This window comes from Panthera tigris, chromosome A3 (genome assembly GCF_018350195.1).
Source record: "Panthera tigris isolate Pti1 chromosome A3, P.tigris_Pti1_mat1.1, whole genome shotgun sequence".
Lineage (NCBI taxonomy): Eukaryota > Metazoa > Chordata > Mammalia > Carnivora > Felidae > Panthera > Panthera tigris.
Genome location: NC_056662.1, coordinates 57,862,143 through 57,877,567, shown reverse-complemented (window position 1 = coordinate 57,877,567; position 15,425 = coordinate 57,862,143). Strand labels below are relative to the sequence as shown.

The 15,425-nt window shown below is 40.4% G+C and overlaps 1 protein-coding gene across 45 annotated transcripts in view; it reads left to right on the top strand.

Moving 5' to 3' along the window:
• MAP4K4 (mitogen-activated protein kinase kinase kinase kinase 4) overlaps positions 1 to 15,425 on the top strand; it is a 188,219-nt gene that overhangs the window by 148,631 nt on the left and 24,163 nt on the right. For 6 of the 45 annotated variants that reach the window (XM_042981112.1, XM_042981097.1, XM_042981113.1 and 3 more), the window contains 10 exons: positions 3,160 to 3,246; positions 3,821 to 4,033; positions 5,000 to 5,161; positions 7,658 to 7,891; positions 8,820 to 8,926; positions 10,345 to 10,496; positions 11,218 to 11,315; positions 12,100 to 12,108; positions 13,345 to 13,520; positions 14,325 to 14,445. In XM_042981112.1, coding sequence (XP_042837046.1) covers positions 3,160 to 3,246; positions 3,821 to 4,033; positions 5,000 to 5,161; positions 7,658 to 7,891; positions 8,820 to 8,926; positions 10,345 to 10,496; positions 11,218 to 11,315; positions 12,100 to 12,108; positions 13,345 to 13,520; positions 14,325 to 14,445 — 1,359 coding nt within the window. The remainder of the gene's footprint in view (positions 1 to 3,159; positions 3,247 to 3,820; positions 4,034 to 4,999; positions 5,162 to 7,657; positions 7,892 to 8,819; positions 8,927 to 10,344; positions 10,497 to 11,217; positions 11,316 to 12,099; positions 12,109 to 13,344; positions 13,521 to 14,324; positions 14,446 to 15,425) is intronic. The other 39 variants (XM_042981125.1, XM_042981107.1, XM_042981127.1 and 36 more) reach the window with 27 other exon arrangements.

The following is a 15,425-nucleotide window of genomic DNA, read 5'->3' as shown; positions in this document are numbered from 1 at the left end:
ATCTTTGAATTGATCGCTCTTTGTTATGAGCTTTGAGTAAAGGAGGAAAGATATGAACGGAGACCAATTTAAATAATACTTGAAATTCGTACTTAAAATACTTATCAACTATGGTATTAACTTCCACAGTTGAGTATTCAGCTACTATCCTTGAAACTGATCATATGCTTCAGGTTCTCTGCACATGTACTATTTCTTCCTGAGAATTTAAGGATATTTCTGTTACTATTGACATTATTGGCCAGTCAGCACTGGTGTGTTTTGGGTTTGTTTGTTTTGTTTTTCCCCACATTCTGATTTATACTTAGGGATTGCAAAGAGGAGTAAAAGTAATTAAGCTTTTGAAAGTTAAGTCTTCTAGGGGTAATTCTCACAATGTGATGGTGAGAGGAGTATGTGACAGTAATACTTCATCTTTAATGTGCTAGTGACAGTCATTAACATTCATGTATAGCAAGTATTCTTTTTTTTATGTTAAATATAATTTATTGTCAAATTGGTTTCCATACAACATCCAGTGCTCATCCCAACAGGTGCCCTCCTCAATGCCCATCACCCACTTTCCCCTCTCCCCCACCCCCCATCAACCATCAGTTTGTTCTCAGCATTTCAGAGTCTCTTGTGGTTTGCCTCCCTCCCTCTCTATAACTTTTTTCCCCCTTGCCCTCCCCCATGTCTTCTCTTAAGTTTCTCAGGATCCACATATAAGTGAAAACATATGGTATCTGTCTTTCTCTGCCTGACTTATTTCACTTAGCATAATACCCTCCAGTTCCATCCACATTGCTACAAATGACCAGATTTCATTCTTTCTCATTGCCAGGTAGTATTCCATTGTATATATAAACCATATCTTCTTTATCCATTCATCAGTTGATGGACATTTAGGCTCTTTCCATAATTTGGCTATTGTTGAAAGTGCTGCTATAAACATTGGGATACAAGTGCCCCTATGCATCAGCACTCCTGTATCCCTTGGGTAAATTCCTAGCAGTGTATAGCAAGTATCCTTTACCTCTTCTTGAAAATCGATAGGTATCAAAGTAGTTTTATTCTGCTTTCCTTATTCTGTTGCAAAATCTTTCGTGTTAACAGTGCTGTAAGAAACTGCACTTCTGCATGTTTGTATACATGTATGATTGTATTCTGCATGCTCATTGTATGTTAGGACATTTGTGGTTTGGATAGACGTGACTTTCCTGGTTGTCCTTGTGTTTTGAAGGCAAAAAGACAAAACGACTGTACTAATTTGGTCTTTCAAGTTATGGTTCATTTCAGTCTAGTTCAAAGAAGAGGTGAGTTGGAACTCAGATTCCTTTCTCAGCTGTTACAGGGGAAGGCCACATGTCATGCTAGGTCAGTGCTTGGCATAGCATGTGCCGTGGAAGGTTAGGCTAGGAGGAATGGGACTTGGAGCCCAGGTTGGAATCAGAGTGTCTTTGCAAATGCCCTTCTAGATACACTTTCTCCCAGATTGGCTTTTTTGGGTAAAGTTTATTTTATAAGATAAAGGTTTCTGAGGAAATGTATATGTCATGATTTGTGTTATCCTGCATTCTCTAAACCAGAATTATTGGTTAACTAAAACTTCTGTCCAGCTCAGATGTATAGCTATTTTTATTTTAAAATGTGTGCCATGGTACAAGTGGATGGTCAGCATTAGACACTGTAAAGACGTAATCTGAATTTCAGAATAAAACTTCTCTTCTTAGATCTCTTAGTCTACTCCCTTTCTGGAACAGTTAGCTTTTTTCCTTCTTGAAAAGGAAGGAAACTTCTTTTGTTTGTATTTCAGAGTTGTTTAATGTCTGTGTCCTATTTGAGCCTTACAAAAAATCTTGAGAGTTGCAAGAGAATGTTTTTTTTTTTTATTAAAAAAAATTTTTTTTTAACATTTATTTATTTTTGAGACAGAGAGAGACAGAGCATGAACGGGGGAGGGTCAGAGAGAGGGAGACACAGAATCTGAAACAGGCTCCAGGCTCTGGGCTGTCAGCACAGAGCCCGACGCGGGGCTCGAACTCACGGATCACGGGATCATGACCTGAGTCAAAGTCGGCCGCTTAACCAACTGAGCCATCCAGGCGCCCCAATTTTTTTAAATGTTTGTTTCATTTTGAGAGAGAGAGAGAGAGACAGAGTGCGAGGGAGGAGCAGGGAGAGAGAGGGAGACTGAATCTGAAGCAGGCTCCAGGCTCTGAGCTGTCAGCCCAGAGTCCGACGCGGGGCTCGAACTCCCGAACCACAAGATTATGATCTGAGCTGAAGTCAGACGTTTAACCAACTGAGTCATCCACGTGCCCCAAGAATATTCTTGATACTCATTTCTCAAATGAGGATACTGAGAAAATGGAAGGTTGAGGGTTTTCTAAAGGTCTGAGATTTCCAAACGTCTCTTGATTTCCTAGTCTATTAAATACGCATGCAACTTCAAGGTTGGATTTCTCCTCTTTACATGTTTTGGGTATGTACCTGTTTTCATTGATCCAGAGGCTTGTCATTCTCTTCCCCTTGAAAATAAGTTCCCCGCCCCCTCCCCACAAACACACACACACACACTCTCAGTCTCTTCTTGAAGAGCCTGGGCCTATTCATTTGTGAGAAACCACCTGAGTCTGGTGTTCACAGATCATGGCTTTCAGAATATAGTCATTCCAGGTACCTTCTGTGTCATCAGAGAAAACACAAATCATGTTTGTTCTGTTTTAATATTAAAACGGATTTTGGTTTGGGGTTTTAAAAATTGGCAATCCATGCTTGTTTTAAATGATTCATCGGAACCCTCTAGGGCAATGAGAACCCTCTGGTTTCTTATCTAATTAAACTTGATTTCTCTGGTCTACCATCCTTAAGAGGAGTATCCTGGTTCTTTGAAATCCTGCAATTGTATTTAACAGCTGCGTTCTTACAGAAGAACTATCAGATACTTTGGTGTATATCAGTAGAGTGTATATCATCATTTATTAGACTCTTTAGATCTTCGTTGACCAATTTGAAGATCTTGGGGACAATCTTTCACTATATGTTTCATAATATATCCATCACTAAGTGAATTACCACTGAAGACCATTGGGGCAAATGGTTCTTGGTGCTCCATTCAGGTGGTTCTGATGCTTTCCTTTGGGATAAATTGATTGCTGGGTAATTTCTGTGTGACAGGAGTATATCAGGCGACAGCTAGAAGAGGAGCAGCGGCACTTGGAAATCCTTCAGCAGCAGCTGCTCCAGGAGCAGGCCATGTTACTGGTAACGCCCTGTATCTGTCTTGTTCCGTAGCATTAGGGCTCATTTCTCTATCCCTCCCCTGAGCTTTGGGCATAGCCGTGGTGATTACCAGACCATTTTGGTTAGCGTTGTGGGCTGACAGGCTCAAATGGAGATGTCCTCTGTGGTCATGCTGCTTTGGGCACATTTCGAGGTGGCTTCTATTTACTTATTTCCTGTTGAAGAGTTAACCGTTCTCTTTGGTAGATAGCAAGGGTTTGAACAGAACTTGGCATTCAGTGAACAAACTAGAATGCCAAAGGCTGAAAGTTCAAAGCACATGCCATAGGATTTTTGCCTAATACACTAACTTTTGAAACCACCAAAACCAACTTTTAATTGAATTCTCTCTCTGTCCAGTGATATTATGGTTAGCAACAAGCTGTCATATTTTTCCGCAGGTAATACGCTATTTAAAATCCCAGTCATTTTGCTCTGTGATTAAAAAAAGGTGGGGGGGAAGGCATGGTCTTTGTGAAAAGTTGAGAATGAATCCAGAGAAGAGGCGAGTTGTGCGGTGGCCCATAGATTTAGTGTTCTCCTCTCCCTCTCCAAGGAGTGCCGATGGCGGGAGATGGAGGAGCACCGGCAGGCAGAGAGGCTCCAGAGGCAGTTGCAACAAGAACAAGCATATCTCCTGTCTCTACAGCATGACCACAGGAGGCCGCACCCGCAGCAGCAGCAGCCACCGCAGCAGGAAAGGAGCAAGCCAAGCTATCACGCTCCAGAGCCTAAGCCCCACTATGAGCCCACTGACAGAACCCGAGAGGTATTTTCTTTCCTTTGTTGCTTAAATATTGATCTGGTGTTGCTCATTCCCTGGGAAGTTATAGAATGACTCTTAGGAGCTGTGTAATAGTAAGCCTAGACAGGGACACAGAGAGCAGATCAGAGCCAGTCTTTTGGTTTTCTAGCCAAGAAAATGTGGTTCAGACAAGTGAAAGGACACTTGCCTGCGGTCCCTTATCTGCTTGGTGTTTTCTCCAGAGACAACCAGAGTGCCTCTGTAAACAACTCTTGGGTGAAGTGAGCACTAAACAGAGGGAAGATTATATGGCAAAATCATTCTTAAAATGTACATAAGGGGATGGTGTCCTGGTTAACTATTTTTCCAAAACCACCATGAAAATGAACAGTGCCTATAGCCCAATTATACTGACTTTTTTAACAAATCACTGATTGTGATTTGTTAATGAAATTGGTGCAGTTGGGCCACCCAGAGCCTCCTGGTGAGGATGTGGCAAAGCGGTAACTTTTGGAATACTAGGAATCCTGGAAGCTGGTTGACTTCTGCAGTGTGTTGAAACCTGGCCTGTAGGTGGCACCCTTCCACCACGTCTCACCCTCACAGAGAGTAGATTCTAGGAACAAGTGTTCTCCGTATCCTAGAATGCCTTTGTTTTGGGTACGATGAAATGTGTTTTGAATTCCTGATGATAATCTTCTAATCTTAATCTTTTGGTGTAGTTAGTTGTGACGTTCATTTTTTTTTCTAGTTTTTTATCATCATGTACAATCTTAGAATTCTTGCCAGGAGATATTAAAGGCTTAATTTTTATCTTCATATTTCTTTATCTCAAATTGAATTTTAGCCCTATTATATTTGCCTCCTCTCTTTCCTTGTAGCTAGAGAAAAGAGAAAATTTCTCTCTAGGGCCCTTCCACTCAAGCTTTCTTTGGGATCTCTGCTTTTCCCTACTAACACTGAGTTATGTCTTCTAATTCTCTGATGCAGGTGGAAGATAGATTTAGGAAAACTAACCACAGCTCCCCTGAAGCCCAGTCTAAGCAGACAGGCAGAGTATTGGAGCCACCAGTGCCTTCCAGATCAGAGTCTTTTTCCAATGGCAACTCCGAGTCTGTGCATCCTGCCCTGCAGAGACCAGCTGAGCCACAGGTAGCAACAGCCCGGTGGCTGTGGGCTGAGGTGACTCACACGGTAGTTCACTAAGCCATGGGCCTGCTTGTAACATTCACAGATTGGTTTGTTACCACATTAGGAAAAAAAGAGATTCACAGGAGTGATTCTAAATTAACTTACAGGTGATATCCCCTTAGTTGATAGAGAAAAGAAGGATTTTTTAAAAAGATTTTTATTATACTCATTAAGGATATCTAGATTCAGTGATTTCTTCTTTTAGTCTTTTTGTCTTTCCTAACTCAGATGCTCATAAACAAATGCCTCCTTTCTCTAATTCAAAATTTTTTCAGGTTTGTTTTTAGAAAGTACATAGAGGGAGAACCAGAACCTTTTCTTAACCTTTGATCCTTGGTTCCTGGCCAGTTGCATGAGTGGGCTTTTGGAAATCCAGTGACAGCCCAGTTGAAATTACATATAGAATTTATTGGTTTGTCCAAATGTACATATTTTTTCTGGGAGAAAAGGGCCTTTCATTAGATTCTCAAAAGGTTCAAGATCCAAAAGAAGATATGATCTAGTAGGTTCAGTATGCATTTCCCTGAAGTAGGCCAGGGGAAAGGTCCTTTCATTAGGTTGACCACAGCATTCTGCCTTGTCTAGGTGAGGGAGAACCCCTGGGCTGAGTGCTATGTGGTTAAAAGAGAACCCTCTGTCCTGTCCAGAGAAAACAGTTAATAGCAGGGATTATCCATGTCAAAGATCTGAGAGGTCCTTAAAATACAGATTCCTATTCTCTTACTGAAAATAAGTAACATTTAGACATTTGGCACCTTGAAGCCTGAGTTGACTTGTCACGGATGCTTGCATGTGTTCGGGGACAAAAGTTCATATTCTTGTGATTGAAGTAGCTGTGGTGTTCAGAAAAAAAAAAAATCCAAAGGAGGATTTGAACATGCTTTACAATAAATAATCCCAGTATGGAGGAGTTGTTTAAAAAAAAGAAGAAGAAAAGAAAAAAGAAGGACCAGACCTAATAAGCAAAGCATGTGTTTGTGGGGTTGGGGGGTGTTAGGGGACAGGGAGGAATTTACATGCAGTCAGCAGTGTGTTGATTCACAGAAGAGCTGAGCCACAAGCCAGATTGTGAAGAAAACAGTACAGGTTAAAGGGGGGAGAGGGAAGGGAAGAGGGACTAGTACAGTAGGTTTGTTTAACAACATTTGGATGAAGAGTCTAGGACTAAACTTTTTATTCTGAAAGTTAAACTTACAACAAATAGAAAATTTTTATCTATTTGGCCACTAACAATTTAGAAAATAGGAGTTCCTGAATTATGTAGGCTACTTTTATATTAATGATTATAGCCTCCCTTTTCTTCTTTTTACCTAAAGTTGCTTTGGACTGAAACCTATGCTTATGAAAAAATTCTTTGAGGAGACTGTTCACATAGGATTCTATTTTTAAACCCAATTTTTATTATAGTTGTAGATAATGCTTTGTTTCACATTTTTCCACCTGAAAATTTTAAACATTTAAGCGGTCTGGGATTATGCCAGTAAATGGAATTTGTCCCTCTCCTATGGGACTTATTCTGAATCTTGCATGTAGAAAGGTTGAGCCAATTGTGATTTGGTATTTTTAGTTCTCATTAAGTGCGTTGATATAATAGATAGCATAGCTGGAATTATATAAATTGCAATCTAATATAATAAAATATAGATTATTTCAGAGATTATTTTCCCAATTTAAAAGCAACCAGATTAACTCAGGTGACAAGTTGTTGTTAACATTTTTTTCAATTGTCAAGTAGAAGGCATACTCCAGTAGCAGCAGCAGAGGGAATGATAGTATTGAATATTCCTAAAGAAACCAAAATTCCTTTTTTTGTAACTACTATGAACATGGATAGCAATCTCTAAAGCATGAGTGTTTTATGACTTGAGAGAAGAAAGAAATAAAATCGGTGTATTTGAAAAGTTGGCTGTTTTTAAGTTGTATTGCTGTAATCTGCCAACACATAGGGGTTTGTCTTTGCTCATTAAATGTGTTCTGTGGTTATTTGGTCTGAAATTTTACGAGACCAGGTGATGTGAGGATGGATAGATAGGTCTGCATGTATGGCAGTGTCTGTCTTGTGGTTTTTCTTTTCTCCCTCTCTCTGCCTGTCCACTCTCTGCTTTGACATGGATGTGCATGTAGCATGTTGTCCTCCCTTTTAGGATTAGGACTCTGTGAGGGTTTTTTTTGTGTGATTTTGTTTTGTTTCCTTAATCTTTGTGTTTACTCCTATCTGTAATGTTAGTCTGGATATTAAAAGAGTTTTCTTTATAAATGTAAATTTGCTTTTTTCTATATATTGTGTTCCCCAGACTGCTTCGTCCCTTAGAAGTATAACTGTTCCACTGCTTGGCTTACCGAGTACTGTATTGCCCCAGTTTGCCTTCCCCTACTTCTTGTTTTGGATTTGGTATTGACCAGAAAAGCGTTTTATGCAGAACGCATTGAATGTTTTGTGTTTTGTTTTCTTGTAAGGTACAGTGGTCCCACCTGGCATCTCTCAAGAACAATGTTTCCCCTGTCTCGCGATCCCATTCCTTCAGTGACCCTTCTCCTCCCAAATTTGCACACCACCATCTTCGCTCTCAGGACCCATGTCCACCTTCCCGCAGTGAGGTGCTAAGTCAGAGTTCTGACTCTAAGTCGGAGGTACCTGACCCCACCCAAAAGGCTTGGTCTAGATCAGACAGTGACGAGGTGCCTCCAAGGGTAAGAAGCAGAAAGACAGATGTGTGCTTCTTTTTTCCATTTTGTTATTTAAAAAAATATTTATTTTAATTAAGGGTATGATGGCTTCACCAGAATGAAGGGGCAATGAAACTTCAAAGGAACTTTTTACAGTGGGGAAAGTTCCATAGTTAGGCAGTTATATTCAGCCAGTGGCCAGTTAGCTTTTTATGGTTGTTGTTAGTGCTATACTTAAACACAGAGTAACAGAATAATATATGAGTAAGTCTATAAAGAATATACTTCTAGAACAAAAAGAATCAAAGTATATTTTAGCAGCTGTCTTACACATTTATACAAAAGCTATAAATTGTTTTGCAACATTAATGATTATCAAAATTTTCAGAAAAGGTCTTTTAAGAAAAATTTAACATAAACATTTCCAAAAAAATGATTTTGTTCTTTTTAAATTGAGGGATTTTTGTTTTTCAATTTTTTGTTTTGTTTTTGGTAGTTAATGGCGAAGTTAAATGAAAGGCACTTTTTCATTTCGTTAATTTTTCCCTCCACTTGGAATTTGCTTCCTCTGAATATTTTCTTGCTTCCTACCAGTCTTCATTTCCTACTGATCCGTTTGTAGACCATTGTTTGGTTTCTTTGAGCTTATTTTTCTGATTCTCACATTATCTCAGCAAAATGCTTTGTATGTCCCCTGCCACTAAGCTTCAGTACAAACATCATTTAAATGTTACGGAAGTGTAGAAAGGCTGTTTGTCCTGGCTCCTTTGATGCCTTTGACTTAAATTTTCTCTATCATATTGAATCAGTGGAGGGCATAGAAGGATCAGGGAGAGGGGTAGTGATAGTAAGGCTCACATAATTCAGACTGTTGTAAAAATATGTTTTGGTAGGGAAATATTTTTTTCTTCTCATTTTCAATAATTTAATTGCTATATTTTTCTACCCCAAGGTTCCTGTGAGGACAACATCTCGTTCTCCTGTTCTGTCGCGTCGGGATTCCCCACTGCAAGGCAGTGGACAGCAAAATAGCCAAGCAGGTCAAAGAAACTCCACCAGGTAAGAGAAGAGGGAACCTTAAGAATAGGTTTACTGCACAGAATATTCCATCATACTTGTTTTCATAAAAATGCTCATAAACATGGAACCATCTGGGGTAAAGAAATCATCAGTTTATAAAAGAAAAACTGCCAGGAAATCCATTATCATGAATAATAGCAAACTGGTCTATAGTGAAAAAAGAGTCTGAATCCAATGGTATGTTTGGCAGTTTTAAAATGAAAACTCCCTGTCTGTGTAAGGGCAAGTGGAAGGGAAGGCAGGGGAGAGTCTGAGACAATTGTAACCTGAGGGAGTTTATCCTCTAAAGGATGTCCTAATGCCTTGGGAGTGGTATGGAAATCACAAACGAAAGAAAGTGCGGGGTTGACTTGCAGTCTGTAATAAACTAGTGAGTTAACCAAATAATATTTTCAGGTTATAGAGCTGTTCTGTTACTTAAAATAGCTAAACAGCTATCTAAATTTGAATTTCACTTAATTAAAATTCAATATAATTAAAAGTTATTTTCCTTAGCTGTGCTAGTCCCATTTCACATGCTCAGGAGCCACGTGCATGTTATACTACCATGTTATACTACTCAGCTACAGAGTGTTTTCATCCTCTCTGTGATTTCCATTAGCCAGTGCCGTCCTAGGAGAAGGAAAGGGCACTATGTTGACTATTTTGTACTTGATCACCGCCAAACCTCTGAAGTTAGCCTTGTGCACATCTAGCCTTTTAGAACTTGAAGTGCTAAGATGGAAGACAGGCCAGAAGCTGCAGAGAGCCTTCTTAGTCCTTAAATGATCAGGGTAGACTGTGGGATTCTCCTGTGATTGAGTCTCTGTATTAATTGTAACCTAGCAAACTTGTGCTCTGATTGCATCCGTGGCCAGGGTACATCACAACCTGTGCTTTCTGTCATGTTTCTAACACAGCCCATACAAGGGAGTATGCTGCATAAGTGTTGGCCCTTGAAAGCACTGATGGACAGTGAGAATAGTATAATTTTGTGTGTGATTACATAAGTAGACTTTTTTATAATAAGAAACTGAGTTTGTAGCTGTGACAGAAATAGTAACGCTTTTAGACTGAACAGTAGCATTTCCTGTCAGTTGTGATGAAGATGTGGGGTCTGCTAATGGTAGCCTGTCATTTAACATTTTTGATATGAGATTATCTGGGACACTTTGTATACCCAAAACCAATGTGACGTGTGTGAACTATGCTTGAATTTAAAAAAGGATCTGGGAGATAAAAATCCATGAATAACCTAGTTAACTTTTGGTGAATTTAATGTTAAATGCTGTTTTAATGTTAAATGTTGCCATTTTTTTCTCACCTAGATTTCAAAGACATCGATGGACACATCACGCATATGTTTATAACTTGATCTTGGCATAATGCATTAGCTTTTCTCTTTTCTTTTCTAACAGCAGTATTGAGCCCAGGCTGCTGTGGGAGAGAGTGGAGAAGCTGGTGCCCAGGCCCGGCAGTGGCAGCTCCTCGGGGTCCAGCAACTCAGGATCCCAGCCTGGGTCCCACCCTGGGTCTCAGAGCGGCTCTGGGGAGCGCTTCAGAGTGAGATGTAGGATGCCTTTGTTTTTCCCTTCCCTCGTTAACAGTATTGGGCTATGATAGTGTATTGGAGGTTCTTTTTAATCATGTAAAAAGGCCTATGGTTTTTCCACAGCTGCATACCACAAAGCAATGTTTCAGTACAGGTTGCTAATGCTACCATAATTTTAATAACAAAGAGTTCACTTTTGAGAGCTTACACATGCCTCTCACTGTGAGCACTTTATATGCATAATCTCACTTAATCCTTAAAATGACCGGGGGAGAGAGAGAGAGAGAGAGAGAGAGAGAGAGAGAGAGAGAGAGAGAAAGAGAGAGAGAAAGAGAGAGAGAAAGAAAGAAATGTATTGTGTCTCCATTTTACAGATTAAAGCAACTGCAATTTAGTGAGATTGATAAACTTGTCCAAGATGATTAGCTAAATGTCTGAGCTGGGATTTGAACCCACTTCTTAGAATGTAGGCTCCCATCCACTCTGTCATCATTATTGGTTATTTTAACTGTCAAAATATTAAGTTAGTGAAAGTTCCCTCCAGTATGTCATTGACATAATGTAACAAGGTGTTACGAATACATGCTAAGCAGAGTCAGGTCTGAGTGTGAAGCCTTGAGTAGGGTTAGCAGGAGTGGGAGGGAGAAGGAGGGGAGAGAGGCAGAGGCTGGGTGGGCTGGGTCAGCTTTATGTGACGCACTTCTCTATGTTTATCCATTTCTGCTCTTGAATTTCACAGCGTCATCCAAATCTGAAGGCTCTCCATCTCAGCGCCTCGAAAATGCAGTGAAAAAATCTGAAGATAAGAAGGAAGTTTTTAGACCTCTCAAGCCTGCTGTAAGAATTCTACAAAATCAGTTTTACTTATTCCAAGCTTGAGTGAGATCTCTTAAAAATATGTGGTTGAGAAGCTTACAGTCTTTTTCATGGGGCCCTCTTACAGATTTCAGGACTTAGAAAGAGTGCCGTGTCCTCACACATTTGTGCACACTCATACCCCACCACTATAGTAATTTTTTTTCAAAAAGTACAAAAGAAAGAAAAGCCTTTTTATTTTTACCTCTTTGCTCAGCGTTAACCTTTATGTATTCTTGATAAGTTGGGCATTTACAAAGTGGCTTTAAAAAAATTTTTTTTTTAATTTATTTTGAGTGGGAGTGGCAGAGAGAGAATCTCAAGCAGGTACCACGTTCAGTGCAGAGCCCTATGTGGGGCTCAGTCCCACGACCGTGGGATCATGACCTGAACTGAAATCCGAAAGTGTTGTCTGAAAATGTCTGACGCTTAAACAACTCAGCCACCTAGATGCCCCAAAACTGGCTTTTAGACTAAATTTTTTTACATTAACTTCTTTCTTCAATTCACCTATTATTTAAATTCTGCCTTTTGGTACCAGAAATGACAGTTTTGACTTCCTCATACTTGGTCTTTAATCCTTGTTGCATTAACTGACCATGTAACTGTGCCCATTGGGGGTTTTAAGCCTTTTGGAATTTTGATTTCTTGCTTGAATTGATTTCTGTACTTCCCCTCACTCCCCTCTCTCCCGTGCTTCCTTGTGCTGTGCATTCTTCATCACTGATGGCTTCTCCGGCTCACTGAAACTGCTACTGCACTGAAGGGTGAAGTGGTAAGCCCCATCTCTGAAAGATTCTGCAGCAGAACAACATTCCAGCTGCCTCTTCATTTTAGCTTATAATCCATCCACATTTCCTTTCCGCCCTCAACTTCCCTTTTTGTTCTTTTCTAGAATTCAAAAGTCCTAGACTTCTGCTTTATCTTTTTAACACAGAATTTACTGCATACATTTATTGTTAAATACAGCTTCTAAAAATAACTTCTTAAAAAGCTACAGTTGTAATTATGAAATAGTTAAGACCCAAGGTCCAATACACTGTTATTTCAGAGGCTTAAGCTCAAAAAAGAACAAGATCTTCTTACCTGTGGAGAAGGAAACTCAGTTGGAACTGCTAAAAAGAAAAAGGAAAAGTGACTACATAGCCTGCTTTTAAAAAAAGTCATTACTTCCAAATGTAATTCCCAAGTAGAAACCTCAGACTTTTATATGAAAATGTAGAGTATAAATAATAATTACACTTAAAAATTATATTTGGATAATTGAGTATTAAAATATCTCAGTATGGAAGAGTAAAGGGAAGCGAAGCTCCTTATGAATGATATCTTTGAACGTGGATTTCCGTTCTGTCTGATGTTCGTATTTGTTGGCAGCGTTGCAGGGAAGTGTGGGTAAGATGGCACCAGGGAAGTGTGCCTCACCTCCTGCCGACAGCAGCACGCACTGCCTGCACTTTCTCACTTTCTGTGTCATGGACCCTCTTAGGAATGTGGCGAATTGTTAACACTCTGTGAAGTGAGACATGAATAACATACTCACTTTTCTTAGCTTTGAAATTGTTAAAAATAAAAGAGTTAAAAATAATGAGTTCACCAAATAAAAACTCCCAGTCAGCCCTTTTTAACTAAAATCTTGCTTTCTGGATAGTTTTCTCGAGAGAAGACTTTGTTATATGGGCAGAAATCCAGGGATTTGCCTTCACACATTTGTTGATCTAGAATTTTACATTAGGGTTTTTAAAAAACACTATTACCTTATTGTAAGCAGATTGTTTTTTATTGTTGTGAGATTTGAACTGTGTGCAACATCTTTAGCTTCTTTTCTATCGAAAGCTTGAAGAGCTCACCTTCTTATTAATTATACTGGTAAATACAAAATAGTTTTACAAAACTGATACTGTGGCTATCTTATCAGTAGTTAAAATGAAGAATGTCTCATAATTTGCTGTTTTCTTCCCACTGCCCCCTGCGTGTGCCCCTTTGCCTTACTCCTTTTTGTCCTGTGCATTAGGATTTGACTGCACTGGCCAAAGAACTTCGAGCAGTGGAAGATGTGCGACCGCCACACAAAGTGACAGACTACTCCTCATCCAGTGAAGAGTCAGGGACAACAGATGAAGAAGATGATGATGTAGAACAAGAAGGAGCCGAGGAACCCACCTCTGGACCAGAGGACACCAGAGCAGCGTCAGTCCTTGGTGTATTTTAGAGAGGCTGAGAATGTCTCCACTGAGCTTTCTTTCCATTTGGAACCGTTTTTTTCTAAACCTATCCTGATTCTATGGCCATTTAACATTTAGTTCTCCTGGATTCAACAGCAGACAGCCTTCATGTTTTTCCCTCTTCTGTGTGTGTGTGTGTGTGTGTGTGTGTGTGTGCGCGCGTGCGCGCGCGCTTGGGCACGTGGGCACGTGTGTGCCTCTCCCCAAGACCCCGACGTGTATTTTATTTTATTTTATTTTTTTAATTTGAGGAAATGACAGAAGGGAAGTTTCAGTTTGATTGAACCATGTTAACCATAAGAATTCATCCTAAATTTTTTGCTTAAAAACAGACAATACTGGCAGAAAGGTCTTTGTTGAAAGGGAAAAGCTAAGCATTTATTTTCCTTGAGGAAACTATATCTGTAGCCTGACCTCATCTTACGCCTTTGGGAAGGTGGAAAATCTTTTTTTTGTTGTTGTTGTTTTTTTTTTGTTTTTTTAAAAGTTTTATTTATTTATTTTTGAGAGAGAAACAGAGAGAGTGAGCAGGGGAGGGGCAGAGAGAGAGGGAGAGAGAGAATCCCAAGCAGGCTCTGCCCTGTCAGCATGGAGCCCGATGCGGGGCTCAAACTCACACTGTGAGATCATGACCTGAGCCGAAACTAAGAGTCGGACTCTTAACCGACTGAGCCACCCAAGCACTCTGGGAAGATGAAAAATCTTAAACAGGATGTTTTCTGCTCATGGGATTATTATGGCCCTTCACTTCTGAATTTTGTTCCAATAGGTCATCTCTGAATTTGAGCAATGGTGAAACAGAATCCGTGAAAACCATGATTGTCCATGATGATGTAGAAAGTGAACCAGCCATGACTCCATCCAAGGAGGGCACTCTAATCGTCCGCCAGGTACCTGTGTCTTCTCTTTGTTGTTAGAGGCAGAGCTTCTCCTGTAGTCATTAACCCACTTGCTCATTCACTCACTCATGCTGTTTCTACATCATCATCTGTTTTCATGTTAACAAGACCCAGAGGGTAGAGTATTGGGGGCTAGGGAGGCAGGTATGTGCTGCATGCCAAGAAGGTAGCTAGCGGTCTTCCACCCCACATTGCTGCTCCTCTGCATGTTTTGCGGCAGCCCTCATTCAAGCACCACGCCGATTCTCACAGTCTGTGTCTGAGCAGTAGAAAAGCCACATGGAGTCCTTCAGCAAGCTTGCAGGGTGAGGAGGCAGACCCCGGTCTGTAGCAGGGCAGCCGCAGAGGTTCTGCAGAGAGCTCCCAGCTCTGGGCATCCACAGTGCTCAGCAGGAGCAGCCCTTTGGCAGGAGCAGTTGAAGAGCGGATGAGCCTCCTCAGTCACAGGAGGGCCTCGTGGAGCAAAAGGGTTGGGAGGTCTCGCTTGTGTGTTCCAAAACGTTAGTTTCCTCACTTGTTGAATATTAAATGTGTCGGATTACTCAGTTTTACAACTGTCTGTTCATTTCTTAGCTTAGAAGACAGAGAAGTGATGCACTTCCCATGACATAGAACAGGCGCCTTTCTAGTGTTTTGGACTTTTCCTGAGTGTGTTTCATGCAATGGCAATGCATTCGGATGGAAAGTGGGAAGAAGGTGGAAAAGACCAGGATTCAGAGAAGCGACAGGGTACTCTCTAGGGCTTTAGATAGATATTTAAAGAAACAAAAAAGGCTAGTGGTTTTGGTAACAACAGCTAGTGTGGCAGATAAACCAATTAAGCCGTCACCGCGCAAGTCCTGTGGCCACCAGATGAGGTACTTTGAATTCTGTTGGCTCAATGTAGGCATTCGGCGAGGAAGTGTGAACAATTTTGGCCAGTTTCCTCCGGTCTTTCCTTGATAATTTAACAGTTTGAAAAGTCACACAGC